Here is a 13,004-nt window from a genome sequence, read left to right as displayed (position 1 = left end):
ATTTTTTTTCTTTGTGTCTTTCTTCCCCACAGTTTCAACTCAGTGTGATACAAATGGGAGAACAGGCCAGTATGACATCGGTCTGAAATCAGGCCTGTATGATACCAGTATAAAATCTGGCCAATATAACACCACTTTGAAATCAGGCCAATACGATACCAGTTTAAAATCAGACCAATATGACATGGGCTTGAAATCAGGCCAATATGATACCACTTTGAAATCAGGCCAATGCGATACCAGTTTGAAAGTGGGCCAATACGGCATCAGTCTGAAATCAGGCCAGTATGATACCGGTGTCAGATCTGGACAGTATGCTTCTTCTACACTGGACGGTACTCTGCCCTCCTTCCCCTGGTCCACCTCCACCCTCCCTGCATCCCAGCCCACAACGGTCACCGCTGGCTGCAACAGCAGCACGTACACTTACCAGGTCAACACCAACAACATGTCAGGATCATCCCTGCTCAACACCACCTCCCCCTCCTCCTCCTTGTCAGGTGAGACTCAGAAGATACCCCACTGAACAATGCCCCCTCCCTTGTGGCTGTTCTACAGTCCAGGACTCTAAACATTAGGGATGTGCATTTGACCCAATTTCCCTCTTCAAGCAATCACATGGAATTAAAAACTGAGTACTTGAGTACGATATCTTAAATTGATGCACATATTTATGCAAATTAGCTACACTCACCCCGGATAAGTCTTACCATTTTACCAAATGCTTATGGCTCAAGATTTTCATTTCATGACTCCTTAACACAAACACATGCAAACTAAATTAGATCATCAACTACTATTAGGCTGGGTAATCTGCTCTGACAGTACTGGGAAGCCACATGATGGAAAATTGCTTTTCATCCTCTTGTGTTTAATCATAAAACTGCTTATTGTTGTTAAGCTTGATATTTGCATATCTTGCACTGAATAATCACTCCATAATTTTTCTCTCCCCAAAATAACTCCACACACATCTTTTAGTGCTAGTACACCGATCGTTCCTGAATTCTGCTGTTTTGAATGAATGTTTGCTCCCATTCCTGCCAAATATTTACCCCCGTGTGTAATATCTCACTGTTTGTAATGGGGAGCTGCACATTTTGCTTATTAAAATCTCATTTATGTGTTTACATCTCCGTTCGCAGTTTATGGCTTTCAGAATAATTTGGCCCCCACATCCGCAGTGTGCTTACTACTAGTGGTGCTAACATAAACGCTAACCTAGGAGGTAAGCTAACCCAGGACGTTTCCATTCAACTTCTGTGTACATTTTGGCTTTTGAATCTTTTACGTTCAGTAGATGTACAAAATAGCGCATTGTTTTCCAGAATGTGTTTCTATGTGTGTGTTTTATAGGGTACGGGGTACAGAAAAACGTCTCAACTACTGGTGGTGTTGTCAGTACCGGAGTCTCTACAAGTAAGCAAATAGTGATTTTCATGAAGACAAGGGGCTATATACGTATATGTATATATATGTATGTGTGCATGTATATATATATATATATATATATATATATATATATATATGTGTATATATATATATGTATATATATATATATGTGTGTGTGTATATGTATATTTTATATGTATATAATATATAATATATAAATATTATATATACATACATTTTATATACATTTTTACATATAAAAAACGCTATATATATATCAACACGGATACAGGAAAAAAGATTTTAATGCATAGCAGTACAGGCCTGCTTTGTGCGTCATCAGCTGCTAAGAGCGAGACGCACGAAACAGGCCTGTACTGCTACGTATTAAAACTTTTTTTCCTGCATCAGTCTTGATATTCTGCTCCTCATTAGTGCTATAAGTGCTCCTCATTAGCTGAGCACTTATAACAACACCATTGACGGTTTCAGGGAAAAAAAACAGCTAAATACACACACACACACACACACACACACACACACACACACACACACACACACACACACACACATACATATATAGTATATAAAAGACACACTCAACGGTAGGGAAAGTGCTCAACAAATAAGGAGTGAAATAATCCAGTGAGTCAAGTAAATTGTTTATGAGACAGCACAAGCCTGTTTCATGCCATTTCAGCTGATGATTGCTTATGGCATGAAACAGGCTTTTACTGTCTGATAAAGAATTTACTTGACTCACTAGATTTTATATATAGATACACACACACACACACACACACACACACACACACACACACACACACACACACACGCACACACACACACACATTAAGTCCAGAGCACTTAACAAGTGATGTATTGCTTTATAATTTCATGACATACGTATGCGTCACGACTGTCAGTAATAAAGATTATTTAACTGTGTTCTGTAAGGTGTCCTTGAGTGCTCTGAAAGGCTCCCACAAATAAAATGTATTATTATTATTATTGTCATTATTATTAAAAGAACCATTTAACTTAATGTGAATGTAATCTCCCAAATTAGTTTTGAGTAGACACTGTACTCTTGTGTGATGTATATGTGTTTATTTAAACATTTATTTTATTGTTTTTTTTTTAAAGAAATCACCTCTTTTACGATCCCGGTGTTACGGAATTTTCCGACTCCCCTGCAGAATCTGACTCCTGTTGGCGTGAGGCTAGGTTAGGTTAGGCTAACCTTAACGCCTCCCCAACTCTAACCCCCTGACCCTAATCCATTCACGCCCAGGGAAGTCAGATTTTTCGGGGAGTCGGAAAATTCTGTAACGCCGGGTTTTCTCCTCAGTCCTTGCATAGAGTAGTCTCTTAAAAACCTCTGTCTCTGCGATGGTTACTTTGTTTCAGCCACTAGGTCCCAAACGGAGGATGCCTACAAGAAAGACTATAAATTTCTGCTGTTGGACAAAGAGAACCTTCCAGCCAAGAGGGACACAGAAGTGCTCATCCTGGCCAAAGACAGCGGCAAGCAGTTTACAAGCAGCAGCGCTCTCATCGGAGGGGGTCAGTCAGCTCCTTACTGCCTCCTCGTGGTTTTAATTTCCTCTGCAAAGAAGAAGAAAAAGAAACGGAGTCGTGCAATACCTGCAATTCTCCATCTTGTCCACTTGAGGGCCAAGAAGTGCATTTGGAATGAGTTCATTCCAAACAGACCTAACAGTATATTTAATTGATTAAATATACTTCATTGATTAAACTAATTAAATTGATTAAATATACTTTAATGTGAAAGGCAGCTAGTGAAGTTTTGGTCTCCAAAACTCCACCAGCTCCAAGTCTTCAAATTGCCCATATGTGTGAATGGGTGTGTGTTTGTGTGTGTGTGTGGGAGGGCGGGGGCGGCTGTGATGGACTCATGACCTGTCCACGGTGTCACCCTGCAGTCCCTCATAATCCTAACTCGGAGTAAGTGGGTATAGATAATGTATGGAAGAATGGAAGGACACACACAGTTCTTGATTGCACATGGCCTAGAACTACTGGCACAAAAAAAGTCCTCCTGGACTGACATCAGTTTACTCCTGGCCACTCACATGGTACAATATATTGCCAACGTTTAATAAGAACAAAGAAACAAATCACATTCTAGAAATACAGCTTGCTATATGATACATGAGTATACTATATGCCATCACCCGTTGTCGCAAAGAGAAGCAAAAGATATAGCTCTGTTGTTTCAGTGCATTGAACGAGATTTCTTTTCAGTTTGCCCTTTAGATGTTCCACATTGATTTTGAAAGTTGCTGTTTGCTTCCAGGGTCCATGTCAGGAGACTCCATGAAGAAAGAAAAACTGGTGACATGCTACAGTGAGACAGCCCCACTGAAGTCAGAGTCAGGCAATTACTGTGAGGATTTTTTAGAAAACTAAGTTACAACATTTATTTTGAAGTAAAACTAACATGAATACTTTGTAAATATTCTTCATATGAATAAAATGTATAATCAATTAATTGATTGGTTAATTAATTAATTGATTGGTTAATTGATTGTTATCATTATTATTATATCAGATATCAGTATACGAAAGAAAGAAAACAATGCCCATTAATAGCTTTTTTGACAGTGCAATGATCTTTTGCTAGATGGATCATCTGGAGTTCTCATGAAAGACAAGGCCACATATGCAGGTATCTCTCATGATGTTGCATGTTCATATGTTTTTAGTCGCAAGCAGGGTTTGAATGACACGGTGGCTTTCAGGGGAGCCCTATCTTCCGGTGTGCTGCTACGCGTCACATGCACGCGCATACATGGACGTGCGCGGTAGATCGCAGGGTTACTGCGAAAGACATTCCGCTGTTACTACATACAGTTAACACTGTCAATAACATTTCACTTCACACAGAGAAAATCTAGCCATGCAGGTAACAAAAAGAGACAGAAAAACAATTCACCGTTGCAATGTTTTTCTGTCAGTCAAGTAAAAAAAAAAAACTCCAGTGAATTGGCCAATGGTTTGCGCTATGCTTCTAAAGAGAGAAGACCTATCCTATACGTCACATGGAACATGCCCACAGCCTCAACTGTTGGTCTTACACAACACATAGGCTGGCAGGACAACAGCCATACACCAAGGTTAGGCAAGGCAACACAACACGCAATCACCTACTGCATAGTAAAACATCCTGGAGGCGACGTCACTATGATACACCATAATATAGTACCCATCACACTTTTGTTCAACACCTTGCGAAGATGGAATTGAAACACCACAGGCCTAAATAAAATGACAATCAGTACCACACAAGACACAGCATACGTGGCCTATATTATAGGCTAGCCAATCCTACATCATGCAAGTCAATCTGATAAAAAAACAGAATAGACCAGTTCCATCGCAGTTAGGGAGCAGAATCACATAACAATCTTTACTACTACTTTCAGCTGCTCCCGCTGGGGGTCGCTACAGCGGATCATCCGTTTCCATTTCTTCCTGTCTTCTGCATCGTCCTCCGTCACACAGAATCACATAACAATCATAACAAAAATAAATATCACTAGGACCAGTCATCACAAACGCACAGCTCAAGCAAGTAATTCCCTGATTCTTAACCTAAATCAGAAACGACCGAAGGGCAACTTGGAATTTGTGACAAATAAAATTAACTTGACTGGTTAGCTAGCTAGCCAACTCAGCGAAGAGACGTTCAAGTGGCGACGTGAACGTAGTGGTTTGAGAGCGCCGCCACGCATAGATGGCCACAACAGGAATAGACACAGCGTTATGTTTATTATAGCGGAGACAAATGTTCGGAAATCGAAATGTAATGAGCGAATGAACACAACATTGGCATATTTTATTATTCATTTAAGGAACCTTAATGTACAGAGAAATCTATAACCTGTGACACAAAAATGGACGATGTTTCAGAGGCCCCACCCCCCATCCCCCTAAATTGGTCGGGGTCATTTTCAGGGGAGCTCCCCTTGGCTCCCCCGTAATTCGAACCCAGGCAAGAGTCGAAAACGGAGATAACAGCGACGATGAATCGATTCAATATTTGAGATTCACCGCTGTCACTTGGCCTCCCATTTACAGAGATCCGGACAGACAGCGGTTTCTGCGGCGGAGGAGCAGGGTGGTGTTGCGGCGGCAAGGACTCGTGTTGCTCCTGGTGGAAGTGGCTGCTCGGCCTCCTCCTCCTTACCCTGCTGCTGCTGGGGCTTCTGTTCGGCCTCATTGCGCTGGGTGAGTCTAAACGGCACCGCATCTCGTTTCGTTTTGCCCCACAGCGCCGCGATTGTCAGCGGATGCTCACAACAGGAGCTGTGAGACATTCTCAGAGCGCAATGAAGCGTTTGGGGGGAACAATGCTGGGGACCAAAAACCCAGAATTTCACGAGTTTTCGAGAAAAAAAATTGAATGACAGTGGCAAACAGACTTAAAACGGAATTCCCACGTTTGTATTACTACGATCTTGCCAACATTAGCAATTATTTGAGAACATCAACATTAGCACAAAACAAAACACATTAACCACAAACCACAAAAAAAGAACCAGTCTTTCTTCACTAAAAACGCAAGTAGGAAAGACTATAAAGCTGTGATGCCATTAAGAGAGATTTTGTGGACTTGTAGCGGGCAGCCGGATATAGTGCCGCTCCCCCGTGTCTGGAAAACTATCCCGGTGCTGTCACGAGGCCACGGAGTCCGTCTGGTGTTCATTGTCAGTGGAGCAGCTCCAGGAATTGCTGCTAGATGACATCACAGACTCTTGGTCCCCAGCTTTAGGAGAGACTCGCTCATGTGCAGATATCTCAGTCAAACTGTAAAAAATCATTTTGAAATGTGCGAGTTATTTCACTTATTCTTTCACACACATTATCATTATTATTATTATTATTATTATCAAATCAACACTCAGCAAGGGTCGATCGAACCAACACTTCGCTGGAGTCATGTAGGTGCCATCCAGGCTAAATCTTCCTCTTTAACCCGACATTAGGATGCCAAGATAAAAAGGGAATTTGCTCATTTTCCAAACAGTACCTTTACTATTTGGGCACTGATAATGACATATAACATAGGATGCTATAGACCTGCGGCACTTGAATGATGGAAAAGGCAGTGAAATGGTTTCGAGAGCTCCAGTGGAAAGATACACTCCAAACAGCAGTATAGGCTTGTGCAAGATTAAAGGTACAATCAGTAAAATTTTGACTATCACAACAAAAAAATGACCATCATGTATCGGGGGGATGGAATAAGTCGTTAATCTATACAAAGTCCATCCATCCATTATCCAAACTGCTTATCCTGCCCTCAGGGTCGCAGGGATACTGGAGCCTATCCCGGCTGTCATTGGGCGGCAGGTGGGGAGACACCCTGGACAGACTGCCAGGCCATCTCAGGGCCAGGAATGTCACCATAAGACTAGTAAATATCATAGAATGACTAAAACATTATGACTAGTAAATATCAGTAGGTGCAAATGAAAACTGCTAGGTGCTGATTTCAGACTTTCAAAAACTATGGGCCATCCCGGAGGCTTTATTTTGGTAAACAAACTGCTTGTAGGTGCCCTGCCCTTTAGAATCCAATGTCCTTTCACAAACTGCTGGTCTCCACACATTCAGCTTGCTCTGCATTTCAACATTACTATACCAAAGAGCCGGCTTTGCAACACAACTTTAAAGAAACGGAAAAGCCTAGTCTTCCACAAAAATCAATCAATCAATCAATCAATCAATCAATCAATCAATTAATTAATTAATTAATTAATTAAAGAAAATTACATGATGAATGCCACTCCAAAAGTAAAATTAATATTTTTTTTGGGGGGGGGTAAAACCTCGTGACTATAAATGTATAAAACCGATGCTGAGCTAGTCATAATACTGATGGACAGGTAGTCAGCATTGTCATTCAACATTTAGCCAAGTGTGATAGGTTGTGAATATTGTACAGTATTTTACAACATGATTATTTTTTGCAGGATCTCAATATTAGGTAGCCTGTGAAATTGTGAGATGTTAGTTGTGCCATCGTTGCTCAAGGGGTTGGAGCATTGGGGAGCCTTAATGTGAATATAAGAGGAAACTAAATTTGCAGATGTGGCAATTCCTACAGGTTGCTGGTGTTGGTCACTAGAGAAAATGTTTTACTGATTGTACCTTTAAATAACAAAATGTTCCTCGGGATCACTCAATCAGTTTAAGTTCCCTTTTCAGTAGCAGTCCAGTCTGTAATTGTTGCCTATAAAGGGGCTGAGAGTTTAGTGCAACACAGGTGGAAAAAGTTTCACAGATAAACATGAACACCACCCAGTGTGTCAACAAATGGCCAGTTTCTACTCTGTATGCTGAAAATTACACATACACATTTTGTAGCCAAACTGGTTAGTCACACACAGGGAGGGGTGTGTTGTTGCCTAGATGAGCCAGCCGTGATTCACTGCCTCCAAACCACTGGCAACACCACATCCTGGCGGCCACTCAGGTTACAGATGACTGATGAAAACAGAAGCTAAATACAAAAATCTCTACTGACTGATATGAACCATCACTTTGAAACTGTAAACTGTGATGAATATTTTCATTTGCTGCAACATTTCAGGCAAATTATTCATATAAAACCTTAGGAATGACATAATATGGACAATACTTTATTTTCCTGGACAAATAGTCACAGTTACCTACAGTGGGGTGGGGGGTGGGGGTGTTCAAGATTTACAATTCATTTTCAGGACTCAAAATGTGACCAGTCTCTTTCATTATGAATTAGTCAGGAGACTGAATTCACAGTAGTTTATCCAACAGATGCATGTGCATGTACATGATTTGTTTGTGTTTGCACTTATCCATACATACCTTACCATGAACAAACACTAACCTGATAATAACCTTTAAAAACCCTGATGCCCCCTGCACAGCTGAAGATGTGAGAAAGCTGAAGAATCGAGTGGCTGCCCTGGAGGCCGAGGCCTCTGTTGCTGCCGCTCATACCAGTCGGCTGTCTACCAACGACATCAACATAGTTCACTCAGGCACCTATATGGACAGCGGAGGCAATGCCCGCAATGACAATACCCTACACCTGGACTCCGGCGGAGGCTCCCATGGCAGTGGCAGAGTCAGTGTCAGTACAGATGTTGGCGTTCACGGCAGAACCGATGTTGGTGGCACCGCATTTGGTGGAGGTGCCAGCAGCGGCGGCAGTACCGGCAGCAGTGGCGGTACCAGCATCAATGGTGGTGGTGCAGGAGTCGGTTTTGCCGGAGGCAGTGCTGGCAAGACATTTGGTGCTGGTACCAGCAGCGGTGTCGGTACTGGCGTCAGTGGCGGTGGTGCCAGAGGCAGCGCTGGCACGGCATTTGGTGCCGGTACCAGCAGCAGTGGCAGCGCTGGCTCAAGGACAGGCATCAGCTTTGGCACTGGTCATGGTATCGGCTTTGGTGCAGGACATGCGGACGATGCAGCCTTACAGATGATGATCCAGCAACTTCTAAGAGCTGAAATGCAGTCTCAGTCATTCAGAGGTGATGCACACATACTGACAGGATGGCTTTTGTGGCTTCTCACTGAACATTTGCAGCGCAGCTACAGTTGAGGTAGTGAATGGATTTAGTGATAGAAAGAGAGAAGAAAGAGAAAGAAAAGATTTGAGCAGAACAAGTGTCAGATCGGGAGGCAAAGACATGTACATGGCTCAATTTCCAGGGGAAAGACAAAACTGCACAATAGTTTGCAAGGTTTTGTAAAAGCTTAATTACATTGTACATCTATGAACAGTGGAGTATGTTTTAGGCTAGTGTTAACCTATCACTGAGTCAGACTGCTAGTCTGGGATTCTGATAATTGTAGAGTAATCTGTGATGGGACAGCTGCAAACACAGTATGCAGGGCTCAGTAAAAGGAATGGTTGGAAACATGAGCTAAGTGTTTCAAGAATCCCTTACGTATGCTAGATGATTAATTTCTGACTAGACTGATTAGCATAACACACACACACACACACATACACACACACACACACACACATTGGGTACATATTGTCTTTACTATCCATGTTCACTGAATGTTTGTTTTCTGTCCTTTTACAACTCTTGCAGCTCTTATAACATCTTCAGCGAGAGGAGAGAAAGGAGAAGCTGGACCTAAAGGTAAAATGTCCTCCATAGCTGTTATCCAGGTGTTCTCATTTGGCTTAAATGCAACCCATAACCCAACTCCATATGATAATTAACCTAACCACACACTGTGTTTTCAGGAGACACAGGAAGTCCTGGATTAAGGGGTGAGTAAAAGAGAATCCTTGTTCTGTAAAAAAAATTGTCAATCATGTCAGTCATGTTCTGCTGAATACTGTCGTCATAATAAAGATGGCATTTCATTTGTGCCACAGGCGATAATGGTTTCCCTGGGCTTCCAGGTAAGGAAACGATGGCTACTGTAAATTGGCACCATTCTTGAGTCACAGCCATAGTAGTATAGTATCTTCTCTGAATGCTACGGTCGTTCAAGTGTCATTTTTCTTACATTTACCTTTGACCTCAGGTGCTCCAGGTGCAATGGGTCATGCAGGCCCAGAGGGGCCCAAAGGACAGAAAGGAAGTGCAGGTAATTATCAGGGCACTCCCAGCTATGTGATGCAAGCACAATTTTAAGATAATTTAGTTTGGACAAGTCTTTGTGAATAGGGCGGCACGGTGACGCAGTGGTTAGCACGGTGGCCTGAAGGTCCTGGGTTCGAGCCCCTGGGTAGTCCAACCTTGGAGGTCATCCCGGGTCATCCTCTGTGTGGAGTTTTCATGTTCTCCCCGTGTCTGCATGGGTTTCCCCCAGGTGCTCCGGTTTCCTCCCACAGTCCAAAGACATGTAGGTCAGGTGAATCGGCCGTACTAAATTGTCCCTAGGTGTGTGTGTGTGTGTGTGTGTGTGTGTGTGTGTGTGTGTGTGTGTGTGTGTGTGTGTGTGTGTGTATGTGTCCACCCTGTGATGGCCTGGCGGCCTGTCCAGGGTGTCTCTCCACCTGCCGCTCAATGACTGCTGGGATAGGCTCCAGCATCCCCGTGACCCTGAGAGCAGGATAAGCAGTTTGGATAATGGATGGACGGAAGTCTTTGTGAATATCTATTTGTAATACTTTGTTTATATTAGGTGATCATGGATTGGAGGGGCCACCAGGCCTCAGGGGTCGTGAGGGCCCAGCCGGCCCCAGAGGTGAGACAGGGCCTCCAGGCTTTGGAGAGAAAGGCGACAGAGGTAGGTCTTTTTTACTTTATTAACAGAACATGGTTTACTTATTGATACTACTTATAAACCACACTGGGTTGTTAAGATCACAAAGGCATCATGAAGCGAAGTGCTGAATCTCACCTTTTTTGTCTGGTTCATACAGGTTTTCCTGGGTCTCATGGACCTGCTGGACCTGTCGGCCCGATGGGGCCCAAAGGTTTGACAGTTTTGAATAGTTTTGATAATGATTCACAGATTATGATATACTTTTGTGTGAACACAAAGAATGGACTGTACCTGAAAACTGAATAGCTTTATGCATCAGTGTCCATTGCCAAGTTATGTATTATTGTCTTATTGTTAATGTTGATGACAACTGGTATTACCAAAGTCAGTCTTTATCATATATGCAAAGGTTCTACAATTGTTCCTGTCAGTATAAGAGCAAACAGTGAGTTGTCTTCTGATATCAATTAATGTGTGTTTTAGGTTCACCTGGAGTGCCCGGGCTCTCTGGGATACCAGGTCAGTATTCCTCGCTCTGGATACCATTCATTTAGAGTTGAGGAACAATGCCAGCGACACCTGCATGGTTAGATATCAACTCACTTTGAACCATATTGGACTTCAGCACAAATTCATGCAAATAGCATTGTTGGTGTCGTCACCTCATCACAGGTATTTATCACTCACTTTTCTGTTGTAGGTCAGCCAGGCTCTCAAGGTTTCCGAGGCGAAGCAGGCCCACCTGGGACTAAAGGTACTAATGAATGACATTTAGGGGGATTAAAAAAGATGGGGCGTCCGGGTAGCGTAGCGGTCTATTCTGTTGCCTACCAACATGGGGATCGCCAGTATGAATCCCCGTGTTACCTCCGGCTTGGTCAGGCATCCCTACAGACAGTCTGCGGGTGGGAAGCCAGATGTGGGTATGTGTCCTGGTTGCTGCACTAGTGCCTCCTCTGGTCAGTCGGGGCGCCTGTTCAGGGGGGAGGGGGAACTGGGGGGAATAGCGTGATCCTCCCACGCGCTACGTCCCCCTGGCGAAACTCTTCACTGTCAGGTGAAAAGAAGCGGCTGGCGACTCCACATGTATCGGAGTAGGCATGTAGTAGTCTGCAGCCCTCCCCGGATCAGCAGAGGGGTTGGAGCAGCGACCGGGGCGGCTTAGAAGAGTAGGGTAATTTGCCAAGTACAACTGGGGAGGAAAAAAAAGGGGGGGGAAATCGAAAGACAAAAAGAAAAGATCAGATAATGAACTTCTTTTACCATCTTATTACATTCATCTGCACAGATTATTTGGTTTGGTTGTGTATGATGTCATGTTGCTTGTTTGACTCTACAGGGGAGAGAGGGTCTCCCGGATCACAAGGAATTAAAGGTTCGTTTCGTCCAGTTTTATGTCAAACATATCGATTTGTCATATGGAGAGATATAGGAACACGGCTGTAGTGTTTGGCATTCATGAAATGGTTTCAAATGTGGTTTAATCGATCTTTGCCTCAGGTGACATGGGTGAAAAAGGACAGCGAGGTCCACCGGGTGAGTACAACATCCTTTACTGTCTATTTGCTGCTAGAGTAGCATATAATATGCACACACTCCACCATCTGCTGCTAAATCCGGTTGGCCTGCTGTTTAGGTGACCCCGGCGTGTCAGGACTGCCAGGGCTTGCAGGAGAGAAAGGATCTAAAGGATCAGCAGGTGAGTTACAAGACCCCATCAGAAAACGGCTTTTTTCCCCCCTTTTTTATTCATGATAGGTTTTATTCACCAAGAATGTTTCATTTGACACACTGACACACAATTTGATCTTCCTTGGGTCCACGGTGGTGTAGCGGTTTAAGTATCGGCTTTGTGTCGATGCAGTTGCCCACTGGGGACCGGGGTTCGCGCCTCGGTGTCGTCAGATCCGACTATGGCCGGATTCGATGAAGAAGCAATAATTGGCAATGCTGTCTTCGGGAGGGGGGCGGAGTCGGCTTGTGTTCGTCACATGAATGCGTCTCTGTGTGCGTCGGAAAAAGCAATGCTTCGGCCTGGATTCATCTTGCCACTTTCGTGACAAGGCGTCTCCTTCGAGACTGCCGGCTGGAGAGATGCAGTTGGCGAACGCATAGAGTATGAGGGGGGGGGGGGGCGTTTGAATTAGAATAGGGAGCGATTGGCCACTAAATTGGGAGAAAAAGGGAAAAATCAGAAATAAATTATTAACAAAAAAACAATTTGATTTTCCAACAATTTCTGTTGCAAAGCATTTTAACAAACTGGAAGTTGAAACCGCATTACACTGCAAATGTGTTGAATGAAAAGTTCAGACTTTACATCAAATGTTTCAAAGTTATTTGATGTTTTATCAATGATTTCT

At 43.3% G+C, this 13,004-nt stretch overlaps 1 protein-coding gene across 1 annotated transcript in view; it reads left to right on the top strand.

Annotated features, from left to right (window-relative positions):
• Positions 1 to 13,004, top strand: part of col17a1b (collagen, type XVII, alpha 1b) — a 34,509-nt gene that overhangs the window by 6,223 nt on the left and 15,282 nt on the right. Inside the window, 20 exon segments of the mRNA XM_056292292.1 lie at positions 33 to 500; positions 1,146 to 1,178; positions 1,181 to 1,228; positions 1,357 to 1,419; positions 2,803 to 2,958; positions 3,713 to 3,802; positions 4,040 to 4,084; positions 5,497 to 5,646; positions 8,331 to 8,936; positions 9,510 to 9,560; positions 9,668 to 9,694; positions 9,803 to 9,829; positions 9,955 to 10,017; positions 10,558 to 10,662; positions 10,799 to 10,852; positions 11,125 to 11,160; positions 11,342 to 11,395; positions 11,981 to 12,016; positions 12,142 to 12,177; positions 12,278 to 12,340. Coding sequence (XP_056148267.1) covers positions 33 to 500; positions 1,146 to 1,178; positions 1,181 to 1,228; positions 1,357 to 1,419; positions 2,803 to 2,958; positions 3,713 to 3,802; positions 4,040 to 4,084; positions 5,497 to 5,646; positions 8,331 to 8,936; positions 9,510 to 9,560; positions 9,668 to 9,694; positions 9,803 to 9,829; positions 9,955 to 10,017; positions 10,558 to 10,662; positions 10,799 to 10,852; positions 11,125 to 11,160; positions 11,342 to 11,395; positions 11,981 to 12,016; positions 12,142 to 12,177; positions 12,278 to 12,340 — 2,211 coding nt within the window.

The sequence above is a fragment of the Lampris incognitus genome, chromosome 13 (assembly GCF_029633865.1).
Source record: "Lampris incognitus isolate fLamInc1 chromosome 13, fLamInc1.hap2, whole genome shotgun sequence".
Lineage (NCBI taxonomy): Eukaryota > Metazoa > Chordata > Actinopteri > Lampriformes > Lampridae > Lampris > Lampris incognitus.
The sequence above is the reverse complement of the archived record's forward strand: the minus strand, read 5'-3'. Positions and strand labels throughout refer to the sequence as shown.